Below are 18,431 nucleotides of genomic sequence, written 5' to 3'. Positions count from 1 at the left end.
AAGGTTAGAGTGATAATGGATTTGGCCTGGGTCAACAATCTTTATCCTTCAGATGGTGTGCACCTTATTTTATTTCACATTACTTAAGCACTTAAGGCAAAAGCAGGGTTTATGGATCTCCCTTCCCTCTCTTGCCCCATCACCCCACTCCATCCCACCCCCGAAATCATGCAGAGTTAGTATGAATCTAGACTTGGAAGGAATTCTGAGCAAGAAATTCTGTGAGATGCCGCTGGTGGTGCTATGCTGTAAAGGTTTGAGACTTAAATCCGCCTGCGTGAAAGAAATTCACGTGATGATGTCATTTTTATGAGCAAATCAACCACTGCCTGATATTTCCGTGTAAATGATTTCAAGCGCATACAAAATAACTATGATTTTCTGTATAACTCCTCTGATAACCAATATCGTTGCGTCAGAACAGGAAAGCTTAAGCGGCTTAGAAGTGAGTTCATTCCATGCGCTAGGCCCACGCCGTACAGTATGGTAGCTACTAGCCACATGTGGCTACTGAAAAGTTGCAATGGGGTTATTCCGAATTGAGACGTACTTTAAGTATAAAGTACATTAGATTCAAAGACACAGTGTAAAAAAAGAATGTAAAATGTTTCATTAATAATTTCGCTAATGATTACATGTCAATGTGATATTATCTTGACATGTTGGGTCTAACAAAGTATATGAAAATTCATTTCACCTGCTTTTTACTTTTTTTAATGTGACTAGAAAATGTAAATTTACTAGAAAATGTAAAATTCCACTGACATTGGGCAGTGGTGCTCTAGAACAAAACTACCCCCTCTATATCTGCCCCCCAATTCACTGTTCCCCACTTCTCCCCAAGTACAAAAATTAACTAAAGCACCCCGACTTTCATCTATGTCTGTTCTCAGAAGTCTGTTTTGATTCATTTCCTGATGGAGTTAAAGCTCCTGTGAGGCTTCAGTCTCCTATAGCTTGAAGCTTTATTTTCTACTAACAAGACTTACATTGACTCTGATGATGCAAACACTCTAAATGAATATACAAACTCATAATTTTAAAGAACTCATGTGATTGAGTAGCTATAACTCTCCCAAGATAGTGAGTAATAAGGATTATCATCATTTTTCAAGTGAGAAAACTGAGGCTAGGATAACATTCATTTATTTAAACCCGGCCCTATTCCAGAAAGGCTTTTAAGTCCGTGGCCAATTCTGAGAACCTAAGTGGCTTTTCCAAGATGACACAATGGTCGATAGAACTGAGCCTGGAATAATCTTCTTCCTCTTTCTACTAGAGCAGCAGTTCTCACAGTGTCCCATTGTCAATTAGGAAGTGTGACTTTGCATAAATAATGGTTAAAAGAGTAAAGTTTTTAGCTGACTTTGTTTTTCGATAAATTAGAACTGATGAAAGGATACTCAAAAATAATTTGTCTTCCATACACTTCATTTATTCACTCATTCATTTAACATGAATGCCTGCCATGTATTAAAGCACTAAGTTGGCCCTGGGGAAACATCAAAGAACAAAATAGCAAGGAAAGGCAGATCATCTAACAAATTTGACGATAAATAACAAGTAGTTAGAATAAATGATGTGCCCCAGAATGACTTAGCAGGAAGATGTAGGCTAGGGTTTGGGAAGGGCTTCATAAGTTAGCACTGCTCATGCTGAGACTGAAGGACAGTGGGACACAGCCAGACAGAGAATGGAGGAGGAAGAATAAATAGGGATCTTTCAGGAATGCTTTCCTATGTGGGGAAGAAAGGGGGCTTGATGAGGCAGGGAATTACACATAACCTACTGCCCAAATTATCTGTGCCACATCCTGGAAGTGTATCTTCGACCTAAATATCACCTTTCATGTGATCATGAATGTAACAACAGTAAAGTTTGAAAACCTTTGTATATTGCCATGCTGCACTTAGCAGGGTATTTTCCCCCAAGCTTTATTGAGATATTATTGAAATATAACATATATAAGTTTAAGATGTCTGATGTGACAATTTGATACACGTATATATTGTGAAATCTTACCGCAATAAGGTTAGTTAACACTTTCATCCCCTCACATAATTACTGTTTTTCTCTTGTGGTAACAGCATGTAAGATTACTCTCTTCACAACTTTCAAGTACTTAATAGAGTATTGTTAATTATAGTCACTATGCTATACATATTAGATGCCCAGAACTTACTCATCTTATAGCTGGAAGTTTGCACCCTTGGACCCCATTTCCCCTACCCCTCAACCCCCAGTAACCATTATTCTAGTCTCTCTTTTTATGAGTTCAGATTTTTTAGATTCCTCATATAAGTGAGAACGTACAGTATTTATCTTTGCCTGTCTGACTTATTTCACTTAGCATAATGCCCTCAAGGTTCATACATGTTGTTGTAAAAGGCAGGATTTCCTTTTTTGTGGCTGAATAATATTCTAACGTGTGTGTCTGTGTCTCTGTGTATATAATAATCCAATGTGTGCCTGTTATATATATGTATGCATGTGTATATGTGTGTTTGTATTTATATGTGTGTGTACATATGTATATATATACACACGTGTGTGTGTGTGTGTATACATACATATATCACATTTTCTTTATCCATTCATCCATTGATGGGCAGGTAGGTTGTTTCCATGTTCTGGCTATTATAAATAATACTGCAACGAACATGGGAGTGTAGATATCTCTTCAGGATAGTGACTTCCTTTCCTTGGGATGTATACCTAGAAGTGGGATAGCTGGATCTTATGGTAGTTCTATTTTTAATTTTTTGAGGAACCACAGTGGCTACACCAATTTACATTACTACCAACAGTTCATGGGGTTCCCTTTTCTCAACACTTTTGCCAGTACCTGTATCTTGTTTTTTTGATGATAGCTACTCTGGCAGGTGTGAGGTGATAGCTCATTTTGGTTTTGATTGGCATTTCCCTCATAATTAGTAAAATTGAGCACCTTTTCATGTACTTGCTGGCCATTTGCGTGTCTTCTTTGAAAAATTGTCTATTCCAGTCCTCTGCACTTTTTTATTCTTTTTTTTTCCTATTGAGGTATATGAGTTCCTTACATACTTTGGATATTAACCCCTTATCAGGTAGATGGTTTGCAAATATTTTCTCCTATTCCATAGGTTGCATTTTCATTTTGCTGATTATTTCTTTTGCTATGTGGAAGCTTTTGAGTTTGATGTAGTCCCACCTGTTTATTTTTGCTTTTATTCCTTGTGCTTTTGGTGTCATATCCAAAAAATCACTGCCAGGACCAATGTCAAGGAGGTTTTACCCTACGTTGTCCTCTAGTAGTCTTAAAGTTTCTGGTCTTACATTGAGGTCTTTAACCTATTTTGAATTAATTCTTGTGAGTGGTGTAAGATAGGAGTGCAGTTTCGTTCTTATGCATGTGAATATCCGGTTTTCCAACATTATTTATTGAAGAGACTATCCTTTCCCCATTGAGTATTCTTAGCTCCCTTGTCAGATATTAGTTGGCCATATACACGTGGATTAATTTCTGGGTTCTCAGTTTTGTTCCATTAATCTACGTGTCCGTTTTTATGTCAGTACCTTACTGTTTTGTTTATTATATCTTTGTAAAGCAGGATATTTCAGACCACCTGAGGGGCCCGTGCAATGGTGTGTTGAAAAAACCATCTCCCCAAAAAACAAAAACAAAACAAAACAAAAGAATCCAACCCTGATGTGTAGCATTTGCCAATTTCCGTGGTGTAAACACTCCCACCTTGGCTGATGTCTAGCTTCCAATAAAAAAATCATTGAATGCAAAATTGGGAAGAAATGTGTGGCAGCACCACATTTTATATCATTTCCGCCATACAAACACAGAGATGTAAGTGACCTCAAAAACTCAGCTAATAGCAAATGTGGTAAAATAACCAGGAAGCATTGAATTTTGAGTGTGTCTTACCCTTGTTTTCAATATAATTTAGCTGTAATTTATATTAATTTTTAGTAATGGCTTTGTTTAACAACTGCCTCACAGAATTCCCGTGAATATAATAATCAGCTCCCACACGCCTGTACAAGCCGGCTCTAGCACGTCAGTGGGCCTGGCATCTTCAACGTAAAGTAACCGTGATCCTTGTCTAGAGAAATTCCTCACTGTCCCCTACTTCTCTGTTTCTTACAGATCAGCAAACAGCAGCTGCAGACAGTCAAGGACCGGTTTCAGGCTTTTCTCAATGGGGAAACCCAAATCGTGGCTGACGAAGCCTTTATGAACGCTGTCCAGAGTTACTACGAGGTAAGATGCACCGGGCAGAAGAATGCCAAGACTGCTTGAGCCTGAAGCTCAGAGTTTCTGAACTACTGGTCGGTGAGAATAGTAGCCTTGGCCTTCTACAGGGCCATCCCTCCTGAGCCCAAGGGGTTGGTGATTGGTTGCAATTTAAAGGAAAACAGCATTTTGTTCGGCAGGGTATGGGGGGAGTGGGGAAGAAAGGCTACTGTTTGCCAACCAATTGTTATAACAGGCAGAGTGGTGAGTACTTTATGTACCATTTCTTGTTTAATCTTGACAACAGTCTTTGAGTTAGGTACTGCCGTTATTCCCACTTTACTGATGAAGAGACTGAGGCTCAGAGAAGTTAGGTTAATTACTCAAGGTCACACAGCTGTTAAAATGCCACAGGCTAAGACTTGAACTCACTTGAAAGACTTGAAATGGGAAGCATTTTCCCACCACTTAACCCACTTTCTAGAGGATGGCAACACCTCCAAAGGATGTTGCCTTCACTAGCTTCCTTGTTCTTTCCGTTAAAATGGTGCTGTGAGTTCTTTTCTGCAAGTTAGAACAGCATCCAAAATGCAGCACTGTTCTCAGGTAGAAACCTATAAGTGAGAAAATATATCCTGAGTATATACCACAAGTGAATTTTCACCTCTAGACTTCAGAGGTTTAGTTATCAGTAAAGTGAAGTTGGAATTCCACTAGTATTTTAAATTTTGTAGTTATTCTTTCAAAATGTGCACATTTGCTATCGTTTGTACGTCATTAATGAAGTGAACATGCCATATCTTCCTATTGGTAATGTTTACCTCACATACATATCATTTGGTCTTTGAAAGACATTTAACTTTGTATTAATCTATTTTCATCTGAACCAGATATTCTCTGTATTTGGAATCCTGTGCCCCAAATGTCTTACCTATTGTCAAGGCTAGATTAAAACCATTAGAAACCACCCCCTAAGCATTAAAAAACTGATGGAATCCTGCCATATGCAATTCAACCTAATAACAATAAATTGTGAAGTAGGTGTTAGGAAACCCAACAGACTTCTGATTTTTCCCCTGTGGGATTGCTTTGCTGATTTTCTTCCTTCTTTTCTTTTTTCAATTATTAGGTGGAAAATTATTTTAAAACAAAAACATAGGTGCTCCCACTTTGCTGATGCTCCAGGTACATGCTTCTTCTGCCCATTGGGTGCTCCATTTCTCAGAAGATGCTTTAAAAAAGTTATTTGATTGATTCCGTAACACTCTCCTTCCTATTGCTCCAGCACTTGACTCCTTCTTTCATGGAGAGAGTTGAGCAAGATTGCAATTAGATCTTGTGAAAATATTATTGATTTGTTTCCTAATTAGCCTTTAATAGTAAACAGCCTTTGTCTCTGTGATGTTTGCTGGGTCCATCCACAGACTCATCTTGCACACCGTTTCCTCAATGAAATTTCTGTTTGGATCTGTTCTAGACATCTGGTTTGTTTTCATATGTGTCAAATTTAAACATTTTTTCATTAATACAAGTAGTATTAATGATTGCCAGTAAGGGTCGAACTTGGTGCTTTCTCTGATGTGACACATTTTTTGGTTGGATTTGAGGGAGAGTGGAAATGAGGTTTGTAATCACGGTGGTGGTGTGGTAGTGAATAACCTAAATATATTTAAGAAAAGTTCTGTTTAGAAACCACCAGGGAATGAAATTAATTTTTCCCCCTTTTGTCAAAATCCAAAACCCAGTTGAGACCAGGTAGTTCCTTATCAATAGTTCTCCATGTTTAAAGTCATTCACCAGTTTGTAAACTTGTAGATTGCAGATCTTAATGAGAAGGCTCATTTGACTAATGATATAAATTACAAGAAAGTGCCACTTCTGTCTGTTAATTAAATTTGAAAATTAATAGTCATCAACTTGCTAATGAGTCTCTGGAAATTACCACGACATCTATAGTGATCCTGATATCTTCCTCTATCGTGGCTAGTTTATTTGAAAGAGCTTCCTTTAAGTCTGGTGAGAATACAGACCTTAAGAAATTACTGAATATTTAATATTAAGATCTGAGCAACAGGAAATAATGTGGGGTATTAATTATTTACCATAGTCATTAGCAAAGCTTTAGAGAGTCTTAAGATTCATGTTTCCTGGGAAGCCTAATCCTCTGAAACAGAGGTCCCCAGTCAAGGGATCAGGATTAATCCTTCACTGGGGCACACTCCAGGTTGATTACCCATCCCTTTCTCTCTCTCCCTCTACTCTTGGGCAGTGGAGAAGCTCGTGTGTCTTTCTCTGCCCTCCTCTGGGATGCAGTTGTTTCCCTGTCAGTATCTGTCCCGGGCAGGACTCTTTGGATTACAAGTACAGACACCTAGGTCAAACTGGCTTAAGCCAATAATGAGATTTGTTTGCCCAAGCAGCTTAAAGTCCAGGGATAGATCTGGCTTTCGCTGGATCGATGTGGCTGGATCCAGAGACTCCAAAGATGCCAGCAGGGTGGGTATCTTTCCCCCCACACCTCGGTTTGTTCTTCCCCGGTTGGCTGCATTCTTGGGCAGGTTCTTTCTATGTGAACAACACTGAAAGTTCCCATCCTGCCAGCTTAGCAACTCCAGGGGCAAAGAGAGTACTTCTTTGCTGAGAGTCCCAGCAAAAGGCCCCAGGTGACTTGGTTGGACCAACATGGGCCCTGTGTCCATTCTTGAACTAATCACTATAGATGAGGGGTGGCATAGACCGAGGACAGATAACACCGCTGGAGCCAGAGTGCAGGCTCGGTTGTACTGGAACCGGTTGTGTTGAAAATGGCCTGGTTTCCCATCAAGAAATTGGGCGTGCTTTTGAACAGAAGGGGGAATGTGTGCTCAACAGGCAAAACCAACAGATACTCTCCTTCTAAATTCTCAGCCGCCACCCCTCACATACACACACACACACACACGCACACACACGCACGCACACACACATACTCCACTCCACTGTTTGTATAAACACTGACACATCCCAATTTACCAGTGAAAATGACAGTTTAAAAAAAACCAAACTTTTTCTCCAGAAACTGACTATAGTCAGTTACTATAGATTACTATAGTCAGTTACTAAAGTCAGTTTCAGGCAATGGCATTGTTTTGCTAAGACAATAATGGTTTGTCAACTTGCTAGAGTAGTAAAGAGCAATTTTTTAAAAGTAAAGCGAGTGGGGAGCCACTGTCCTTCTGCCATCTGTGCCCACCCATATCCAGCCCAGTCTGGCCCCAGCTGGCCAGCACTCCTTGCAAGCTGGTCTCCAGGATAGAGGGAGACCAAGGTTTCCTATGGCTCTCGCGAGCCTGCAGGTTTATTTTGTCCTTCCCGTGTGGCCCTGATTGGCAGAGCAGATCAAGCAGAGCAGGAGATTAATCCTTTAATCTCTTTCATTGTGGCTTGGAGGGTGGGCACTGAGATGGATGCTCTGAGATCTGGCCCTGCAACTTTATCCTGTTTTCACAGCCACGGTCCTAAGCCATCAGAGAGCCCACCCTTTTCTCCAGGGCCCCCTCATCTTTTCTAACTCTCAGCTCTTTTAAGACAAATTGTGAAACATAAGCCCTCCCACCCTCCATCCTCACCTCCCTCCCCATCTCCCTGCTTGATTTTGGTTCCTTCACACGCTGGCCCCGACATCATAGAAAAGAGGTGGATGGAAAGGTCTTACAGAACCTTCCTCACTGAGATCCTGCCAGGAAGGAAACATGGGGAGATATAGTGGGAAGAGGGAGTGTAGAATAAGGGAGAAGACATACCAACACTCATTTTAGAACAGGACAGCCGGTATCTGGACTTCCGCCAGCGCCACTGTTACAACTGAGTTTTGTTTCGTTTTGGTCTTAGCTGATCTTCTCTAACAAAGCCCCAGTTAGTTTTTGTCAAACTAGATTTGAATGGTGTATCAGACACAGTTCTTCGGTTGCTAGCAAAAGAAACTGACTGTGGCTGAATTAAGCCCTAATAATAACAACAACTGTTGTTTTGTTATTAAAGGAAATAACCAACCTAAAGAAAAGATGGAAACCAGGACAGCTTAGCCTCAGGAAGCCGGGTAGCAGGATTTAATGCACACGCCATCACTGGTATGAATCTACTCCAACCCCATTCCATTCTTAGGCCTCCGCACTCTGAATCTGATCCCCAGAAGGGGAAGTCTGATCGCCAGTCACAGGACTTGTCCTTCCTTTGCAAGGTCCTGTGATTGACAGTCCCACTGAAACTGTGTGCAGTGACAAATGTGTTTTCGGACTGAGGTGCTGTCATCAGAAGGGGACGGACGGTTGGCAGGCAAAAACTGCAGGTGTTCTCTGCACAGGGTGACAAACGTTCGTTTGTCTTTATGACTGACCTTATTTTAATCTAAGAAAAGTAGATGTCAGGTCACACCTGGCTATTTTTCTAAAATAAAGCTACACATTTTCCAATAAGCAAAACCACTATAATTCCTCAGTGGCCTTGAAATAGATATATCCCTAGGAAAAGAGTAACTAGCCATTCTAAAGGCATTCATTCTTGTGAAAAAATGTTAGGCAAGGAAGGAGGGGGCAGAGGGCCAAGTGGTTAAGAGGATGAGTTGAGTGTCCAAAAGACGTGGAGTTGAACTCCATTTCTGCTGCACACGGGCTGTGAGACCTCAGCCACATCTGAGCCTCAGCTTCTTCATCTGTAGTGGGATCTTGCTTGCATAATTGTTGTCAAGACTAAATTACACACACATACACACAAACACACACACACACATACACACACACACACTCAGACACACAACCTCCCTGTAAATCTAGCAACTGGAAAGTGCTATTATGAATATATTAAGGTTAGAGGGGAAGAGTGGTGGTGTAGTGCCTACGTGCTGTATAGAAATAAATGAGAGGGACTTCCCTGGTGGCGCAGTGGATAAGACTCTGCACTCCTAATGCAGGGGGTCTGGGTTCGATCCCTGGTCAGGGAACTAGATCCCACATGCATGCTGCAACTAAGAGTTCGCATGCCACAACTAAGGAGCCCATGTGCCACAACTAAGGAGCTTGCTGGCCGCAACTAAGACCTAGTGCAACCAAATAAATAAATAATAAATATTAAGGAAAAAAAAGAAAGAAATGATAGAGGAGAGTTGAAAGTTATGGAATCAATCCACTCCCTAGTTTGGGGCCTGGACATTGGGTGTGGAAGATACAAGGTCAAGGAAGGGCAAAAGGACATAGAAAGGGGAAAGAGAACTACTTTTGTTCCTAATCTACCATCACGTACCACAGCTCATGGCCCCAGATGTGCTTCCTAAGTTTGCCCAGGATAACCTTACTTTCTGGTGAAGAATAACTTTAAGATCCAAAGATGCTTTTTATTTTAGAAATTAACATGTACCTTGCCTCAGTGAAGGTAAAATTTCTCATTTTTCCATGTAGAAAGGGGTGTTTTAAATGACTGTGAAAGTCAAACATGCCAAATATAAAAACAGACAATGTAGGGAAAAATGTAAATGAAATGGTTAAGAAAAATACCTGTAATCCCACGATCCTAGACAACCACTATTACATTTTGGCATATATATTTCTACGTATTTTTTGATGTGTCTATACACATAAAGATAGCTCCTTGATTTCCATGTTAAGATGGAAAGTAACTAAAAAATATTAATAACCCACTTGTTTCATTTCACAGTTGTTTTCTATCTTCTTTCATCTTCTTCAAAACTCACACATATGATATACTCTCATCAGTAAAGTGTTATTACCTGTGATGTTCTCAATCAAGGGTTATGCTCCTATGCCCCAGCCCCACTTCACCCCTACCACTGGAAGTCTCTGGTTTGACAGCATATCATGTACATCTTTTGTGGGTTTTTTTTTTTTATTGGAGTTCAGTTGATTTACAATGTTATGTTAGTTTCAGGTGTACAGCAAAGTGAATCTGTTATACATATACATATATCCACTCTTTTTTAGTTTCTTTTCCCATATAGGTCATTACAGAGTATTGAGTAGAGTTCCCTGTGCTGTACAGTAGGTCCTTATTAGTATCTTTTTTTTTTTTTTTGTGATACGCGGGCCTCTTACTGCTGTGGTCTCTCCTGTTGTGGAGCACAGGCTCTGTACGCGCAGGCTCAGCGGCCATGGCCCACAGGCCCAGCCGCTCCATGGCGTGTGGGATCCCCCCAGACCGGGGCACGAACCCGTGTCCCCTGCATCGGCAAGCGGACTCTCAACCACTGCGCCACCAGGGAAGCCCTAGTTATCTATTTTATATAGAGTAGTGTGTATATGTCAATCCCAATCTCCCAATTTATCCCTCCCCCCACTTACCCCATGGTAACCATAAGTTCATGGACATCTTTTGATGCTGATGAAAAAAAAAGTTATCTTTTTAATGGCTTCATGATACTCTATTTAAAAATAACAGGTAACTTTTATTACATTCTTGTAGTAGAGCACCATGCTCACCGGTTGACATTCATTGTCTCACTGAATCTTCACTCAAATCCTACACGGGAGGGTGATTGTGATTCCCATTTGAAAGATGATAAAACTGAAGCCCAGAAGGCTGAAGCAATTCGCTCAGCTGACCAAGCTAGCACCTGGTGGAACCAGGATTTGATCCCAGGTCATCTGACACTAAAGCCCGCTGCTCCCATTATGTGTGTGCCATTCATTAGTAAAACTCATTAGTAACCTGGTTGTTGTAGGTTTTTAAAATCTTATTTACTCTAGCATCTAGGTATTTTTCTTATTTATGTTGAAATGACATGCCTTTGTAGAGCAGGAAAGGATCCATCTTGTGTTCTCAGCCTGTCTGTGAAGAAGCCAGAGCTGGGTCAGCTTTACCCCGTATCGCCTACAATCATCAGTTACCGATGTGCTTGTGTGTTTCTAAAACAACCTTGAGGTTGCTTGGCTCTGGCGATGGAGCAAAGGACTGATGGATGGGGTTGAGTCGCTGAATTGACTGCCCTTCCCCATTCCGTATTTATTTGTTTATCTGCCCTCTCCCATCATGACCTGCCTGTCTGGGAGTTGGCAGGTAGGGAGGATTTATGGATGTGCTGCATAGAGTTATGCCTGGAGTTGAAGCCTCTCACAACAGTTACCAAAAAATGAAACAGAAAACAAAACCCAAAGTACCCGATAGAGCTCCAGGTACAAATGAGTTTCAGGGGTCGTTTTAGAGACACACAAGCGTGTCACTGGCCCCACTTCCCTTCTGACAGACTGAGAAGCCAAGACAGATGATGTGCCTGGAAAATTAGTTTTCCGCTACCGCCTTCTCTCCCCGTGGCTGTCTTGCTGCCTTTTGGCACTTGGCTGTCACCTCGATGTTCCGCCTCCTTCCTCTATGCTCTTGACATTCCACTTACCTCCTTTCGTTCTGGGGCCTGGCAGTTATATCCTACCTGTGGACAGAGGGAGCCTTCCAGTTTTCAGAGTCCTTTCAGTTTGATCCTCATCAAAGAAGTCTGGCTGGGTGAACCCCATGTGATGGCAAAGGAGAGAGTGGTTGACAGAAGTTAAGTGACTTATCTAAAGCCATCTGCTAGTAGTTCAACAAATATTTATTGAGTGGTTACTGTGTACAAAGGAAGGGACTGTGGGAAACAGATAATGTGCTCAGGGTCCAGGGGTCACCAGTTATGGATGCCATCTGGGACCAACGTGCCAATATCCTCATTTCTTACCCTGTGTTGTCAGGTCCCATGGAAAAACGTAGCGTCAGTCAATTGTTTTAAGAGACCATTATATTGTGCTTGTTGGTTGCTCCTTTACCTTCGTTCCCCCATCCAGATATAATCTCCATAGGGTCTCTGCTTTGAGATGTCTACTTTGTTCGTGTCGTTCCTTCACCGATTCTGTCATTCAGCATAGCACCAGCTATGTGCCAGGCACTGTCTTAGGCACTCGGAAGAAATAATAGGAAAAAAAAGCAGCTACAATTCCTGCCTTCCTGGAACTTATAGTCTAGCTAGAGCCTCAGATATTAACTAAATAGTCACAGAGACAAATGGCAGCTGTGGAAGGGCTTTGGGAGAAAGGAATATGGTGCTGAGAGCTTATAACGGGGGCCTGCTACAGGTTTGTGGGACACTGATATGGACAAATGGGAGGAGGATATGGCTTCATCATTGATTGAATGTTTTTAAGTCACCTCTGATAGTCGTTAGCGCTGACAACAAAGAATTAACCCCTTTGCATCCCTGCCACCATCATCACTCGCCTATGCTCATAAGGTGTCTCTCAGCTGGCCTCCTGCCTATTCTCTTGTCCCTCTTCAGGTCTGTTTTCCACATTAAAGCCAGAGAATGTGAACTTGATTGTGTCATGTCCCAGCTTAAAGCCTTCAATGGCTTCCCAGTGCCCTTCAGATGAAAACCAATGTTCTTAATGGGGCCTCCCATGCCCTTGGCCAGCTGACCCCTTCTGCCCATCTTATACTGGTCATTCTCCTACCCCTCCTGCCCCAGCCATACTGGCTTCTCCTTATTTTCTCAGATCCTCAGTGTATTTACACATATTGTTCCTTCTTTCACTCTTTTCCTACCCATCTTTCACATTTCATGTCTCCTCCAGGAAGGCTTTCCTAACTGCATATTGGAATATATTCCTGGCTACGGGCACCCATGAACCTGTGTATTTTCCCTTGGCTAGCACTTGTCCCAGATTGTAATGATGTCTGTATGGGATGATTAGGACGATGTCATGGAGGCACGAGGGCTGGATCAGCATCTGTTTTGCTCCCCACTGTAACCGTGGCAGCTGGCACGTGCCTTCCCCCAGTGAGTGTCCAAAGAAAGGGTGAATGGGCTCATGGAGAAGAGTATAAACATTACAGCTGAAAAGACAAGCTCAAACTTTTATAGTTCAACTCTCTCAGTGTACAGAAAAGAAGTTAGAGGATCAGAGAATGGAGATAACTTACCCAAGGTCACACAGCAAGTTAGTGGCAGAGCTGGCCTGGGATCATGGTTTACAAGTCTTGTCACAATGTTATACTGCCTCTCCAGAAACTTCCTCTTTTGCTTCACAACTTTGATGTACTTTGAGATGTAGACCTGTAGCTGAGGCACAGTGTGTTACATGGAGAAACTACCTGCATTAAGCATTACAGATTTTCGGGTGAATTCCTAGCTCATTAAAGCCTGTAAGGCCTGAGGATTCATTTGAAACTTTTTTTTTCTATAATTGATTTTTAAATGAACTCTAAGGTCTCAACTGAGTACCAGTTCCCAGGCACAGTGGAGCTGGCCATGGCCTCCAGCCTGTGAAGCACACCCTCAGCCCCCCTTCTCTCTGAATTAGTTCATTCAGTTGACAATAAATGGAACTCATCTTTCTAACATCTCTCCTCCCCAAGGAAGGCTTTGTGATGAAGCAGGAGGCAATGAGATGCCCCTCAAGCGATTGCCTGCCAAAGGCATCCCCTGAAATCCGACAGGGGAGTGAACATTTCTTCCGCCTCTGGAAGGCTATTTATGCACCTACTGAAGTGTGACCAGGACACAGCTCAGAAGTGTCAGACGTTTCCTCTTTGTGAACGGGAAGCAGCAGCTTCACTGCCTTGTATGACACCCTAGAACTGTGTAGCTTGTATAAGCTCCCGAATGGTGGGCACTGGGGTGAAAGCAAATTATTCTTAATGGCTGCTTCATCCCAGGACCCAGGCAGCACCAGCAAAGCAACCAGGGGTTCTCCCACCAGGCAGGTGAGACCCGTAGGAAAGGGAGGAGCCAGGGTGAAGTCAAAAGACCGTGCGTTTAGAGTCAGCCAATTTGAGTTACCAAGAGCAAGTCCCTTCCCCTCTCTGGAGTCTTGGTTTTTCCTTCTACAAAACGGATCGAGTCTAATGCCTTGTCATTCACTCTCAAAGCGCCAGGCCCCCCTCTAGAGATGGATGATATTTGGGGGGGACAAGAAAGGCACAGTCCTTGCCCACGTGGAGTTTACATTTGGGGAGGGGAGACAGGCGTTAAATACATATTTACCTAATCCTTGTTCGGTTTTAATTGTGATGAGTATCACTGAGAGGCTAAAATGAGATATAAATAGTGGACTATGTACTGTGTAAAGTGCTGTGTACCAGACATCATGCCAGATACTTTACATATAAAAATAATAACAACCAAAACAACTTATATGGCATTAATATGAGCCACTTTTTAAAGTGCTCATCATATATTGACTCATTTAATCCTCATTTAAAAACACTTGTGCTGTAGAAACTACTGTTTTCCCCATTTTATAGATGAGAAAACTGAGATACAAAGAGGTTAATTTGCCAAAAGAAATACTGCCACTAAGTGGCACAGAAAGGCCCCAGGCTGTGTGAGCAACTGAGTCTCTACACTGTATGCTGCTTCTCAGGATATGACTGTCTCATTTCATCCTTTCCACAACCTAGTAAATGCCATTGTTATTCCCATTTTCCAGATTTGGACACAAAGGCAAAACATGTAAAGGCCCTTTCTCAGTTCCCACAGCTAGGAGGTAGCGGGGCAGGATGCGATTCACACTGGTGCCTCCCGGGAGGCTCGTGAGGGGGTCCGCCCAGGCCCAGCCACCAGCCTCCAGCCTCACAGGGAGTGTGTTACTGCCGGGCGGCTTCCTGATGTCTGTCCTGCCCTGCTGTTGCTCAGGTGTTCCTGAAGAGCGACCGCGTGGCCCGCATGGTGCAGAGTGGAGGCTGCTCCGCCAACGACTCGCGGGAGGTCTTCAAGAAGCACATCGAGAAGAGGGTGCGCAGCCTGCCCGAGATCGACGGCCTCAGCAAGGAGACCGTGCTGAGCTCGTGGATGGCCAAGTTTGATGCCATTTACCGCGGGGAAGAGGACCCCAGGAAGCAGCAGGCCCGGATGACAGCCAGCGCAGCTTCGGAGCTCATTCTGAGCAAAGAGCAACTCTACGAGATGTTCCAGAACATTCTTGGGATCAAGAAGTTCGAGCATCAGCTCTTGTACAACGCCTGCCAGGTAAGGTGTCTGTCACCTGGGCCCAGAGCTGTGAGTAAAGCAGGCCACATGATGATTTCTGTGTGCCCTAGGCATCACTGCCTTCATGTGCATTTCTTGATTAAAAAAAATATTTTTTATTACATCTTATAGCTGCATTGGTAAAAGTTGAATATAATCCAGGCTAGAATATATTCAGGTTTTTCTTCTGATTTTTAAAAAGAAATTTAAATGTTTTGTGAGCTCCTAAAAATCTCATGGATCCTGGGTATTATGTGTATTGTGTCTAAGGGGTCAATTGGCCCATGTGTGGAAAGTGCCAAAAGATCAAAATGATGTTTGTTTGTTTTTTTTAAAGATTATGTGTCTTTAAAATAGGTGGTATTTACCAGTTGAAGGGCTTGTATTTCCTCAGTTGGGGAGACAGCTGGACTTAGCACCTGGTCGTCAAGTGAAATTATTTAAAACAGAAAGCTTCCAGAACACCTGAGTTTGTCATACCCATATGTTAGTCACATCTACATTTCTGAGATGGCTGGCTGAGGCCCACTTGAGCCCACCCCAAAAATGAAGTTACCTTTTCTCTGGATCACAGTTTGGGGGCGTGAAGTACCCTAGATCTTCATTGCCTGTGACCGTTTCCCCGTTACATTTCTTTATTCACCCACTATTTATTATGTGCCTACTTTGCAGTCTTTGCAGATTTTATTGAATGTTGCTCGGGAGCATTTTTAAAAGGCACATTTGCAGCCCACAGCCCTAGATTCCAGTTCTGCATGCTCAGGGTAGGGCCCAGAAATCTGCATTTTAAACAAGGGCCTCCCTTCCTGGTAATTTTGCTGCCCTTTGCCTTTTAAGAACCATTATAAAAATTCAGCTGTGCCCTGGTTTCCCTGCACCAACTCTGCCCCTAAAGTTGGTAAAGTGAAGACACTGTAGTATATTGGCTAAGAGTTGTTCCTTGCTCAGAATCCAGCAGACCTAGGTAAATCTTAAGATGGCCCCTCACTAGCTTTGGGGCCTTGGGAGTTAGTTAACCTCCCCACATATGAACTTGGGATGCAACTGTTATGAGAATTCATGTGTGTAAAGCCCAGAGTAACATGGGGCACTGTGTAAATGGTAGCAGTTAAAGTATGTTATAGTGTACTGGAAGAGGCAAAAAGTCAACAGACAACATCAGAACAGTGCCATAAATGTTTTTATTGGTTTTTAATTTTTAACGTTTTAAAATTTATTTTGGAGTATAGTTGATTTACAGTGTTGTGTTACTTTCTGCTGTACGGCCCAATGAATCAGTTATACATATCTCCACTCTTTTTTAGAATCTTTTCCCATATAGGTCATTACAAAGTATTGAGTTCCCTGTGCTATACAGTAGGTCCTTATTAGTTATCTATTTTATATATAGTAATGGGTATTTGTCAATCCCAATCTCCCAATTTATCCATCCCCTCTTCCCCCTTGGTAGTTTGTTTTCTCCATTTGTAACTCTATTTCTGTTTTGTAAGTAAGTTCATTTGTATCCTTTTTTTTAGATTCCACATATAAGTGATATCATATGATATTTGTCTTTCTCTGTCTGACTTACCTTCACTTAGAATGAGAATCTCTAGGTCCATCCATGTTGCTGCAAATGGCATTATTTCCTTCTTTCTTATGGTTGAGTTATATTCCCCTGTATATAAGTAAATGTTTAACATGAGAGCTACAGGATTTTGAGGCTTCCTTATTCCTGCCTCCATGGCTACCCCCTAATTCAAGACACCCGCATCTTTTACCTGGATGACCAGTGTCTACCCAACTGGTAACCCTGCCTCCCTTCTTGCCCCATGATAATGCACCCATCACGCACCAACTCAAGTGATCTTTTAAAATTGTAAATTGGATCATGACATTTCTGTGCCTGAAACCTTCCAGGGGCATCCCATCACCCCTAGAATGATATTCCAACTCGTCACTACGGCTTGAGGAAGAACAGGAATCAGCCCCGATCTATACCACTTTCCCTGCGTGCTTACTCACTGGCCTTCTTTCTGTTTCCCCAACACATCAGATTGGTTCTGGGCCTTTGCGTTTGCTCTTCCCTCAATTTAGAATGCCCTTTTGCCAAGACCTTTGCCTGACTGGAACAGCTCAAATGTCAACTTCTCCAAGAGGTTTTCCAAGACCACCCCATCTAAAGTTCCCCCTTGCCACACACCTCATCAAGTCATTCTCTTTCCCATTCCCCCATCCTATTTTTATCAAAGCCTTTACCACTATTTTCCATTTCTTGTTCATCTGTTTTTATCTGTTTATTATCTGTCTCACCCTCCCCGCCCATCTTTCACCAAAATGTTGGCCTCATCAGGGTGGCAGTTCATCTCTGCCTTATTTGCTAGTATCTCCAATGCATGAAACAGTTCTTGGCACAAAGTAGGTGTTCAGTAAATGCCCACTGAATTAACAAATGGATCATGGCAGTTTGCTTTACCTGGTTAGTAGGGTCTTATCAACCATTGTAGCTGACCCAGAAATTTCTGGATGTTTTACTAAATAGGAATCTGTTTAGCATTTCGTAATATAATATATACATTACATTCAAAGGAATTCCTGACACCCTACTTTCTTCTAAGCCCACTTCAATTCAGAGCACTTATTGCCTACCTGAAGGTAGAGAGTTCCTGTGATGGGCCAAGAAGTATTTCGAAATTCTCAAATAAGTCTCAATGTGAAATTAAATTTAATTATTCTTTTTAATTAAAATGGTACTGCATCCCATGTGGCACTTGTAGAATAGGGTAAACAGGTGGCATTACCGTCCATCACCACCATCTTCTCTACGGTAAGAAGATGGGTTGTCATAGCTTCAAAAAGATCGACAATCACCCAGCTGGGTGATAAGTAATACTCAAAATTACAGTTAGTCATGTGTTCCTAAACCTGCTAGGCATAAAGTGATTCTAGGAATTCATTTTTCTTCTTATTGCAGCAGCTAGCTTATCATGCAAATATTCTGTTCTTGCTTAGACATCAGCGTCATTGGAAAGAGTCTATTGTTATGCCATTCTTACCTTGATGGCTTTGAACTTGTTGAATAGGGTTAAGAGGCAGCACCTTATTTTGCTCTTTTGTCATAAGAAATGAATTAATTTGACTCGTATTTTCAACATCTGTTCTATGAGTTAGAAAAAAATATAATAAAAGAATCATGTCCTCTCTCCCCAAAATAATGATTGTCCCCTTAGTTAAAAGAGAATTATA

The 18,431-nt window shown here is 42.0% G+C and overlaps 1 protein-coding gene across 17 annotated transcripts in view; it reads left to right on the top strand.

The window, feature by feature from the left end:
* The window catches only part of CADPS (calcium dependent secretion activator), a gene marked incomplete at its 5' end in the record, with an annotated part of 486,465 nt that overhangs the window by 104,073 nt on the left and 363,961 nt on the right, over window positions 1–18,431 (top strand). For all 17 annotated transcript variants that reach the window (XM_082664108.1, XM_082664107.1, XM_082664102.1 and 14 more), the window contains 2 exons: window positions 4,139–4,252; window positions 14,874–15,206. In XM_082664108.1, the coding sequence (XP_082520234.1) occupies window positions 4,139–4,252; window positions 14,874–15,206 (447 nt within the window). The remainder of the gene's footprint in view (window positions 1–4,138; window positions 4,253–14,873; window positions 15,207–18,431) is intronic.

Source organism: Grampus griseus (assembly GCF_964374135.1).
Source record: "Grampus griseus genome assembly, chromosome: 10".
NCBI lineage: Eukaryota > Metazoa > Chordata > Mammalia > Artiodactyla > Delphinidae > Grampus > Grampus griseus.
This window is presented reverse-complemented; position numbering and strand designations above follow the sequence as displayed.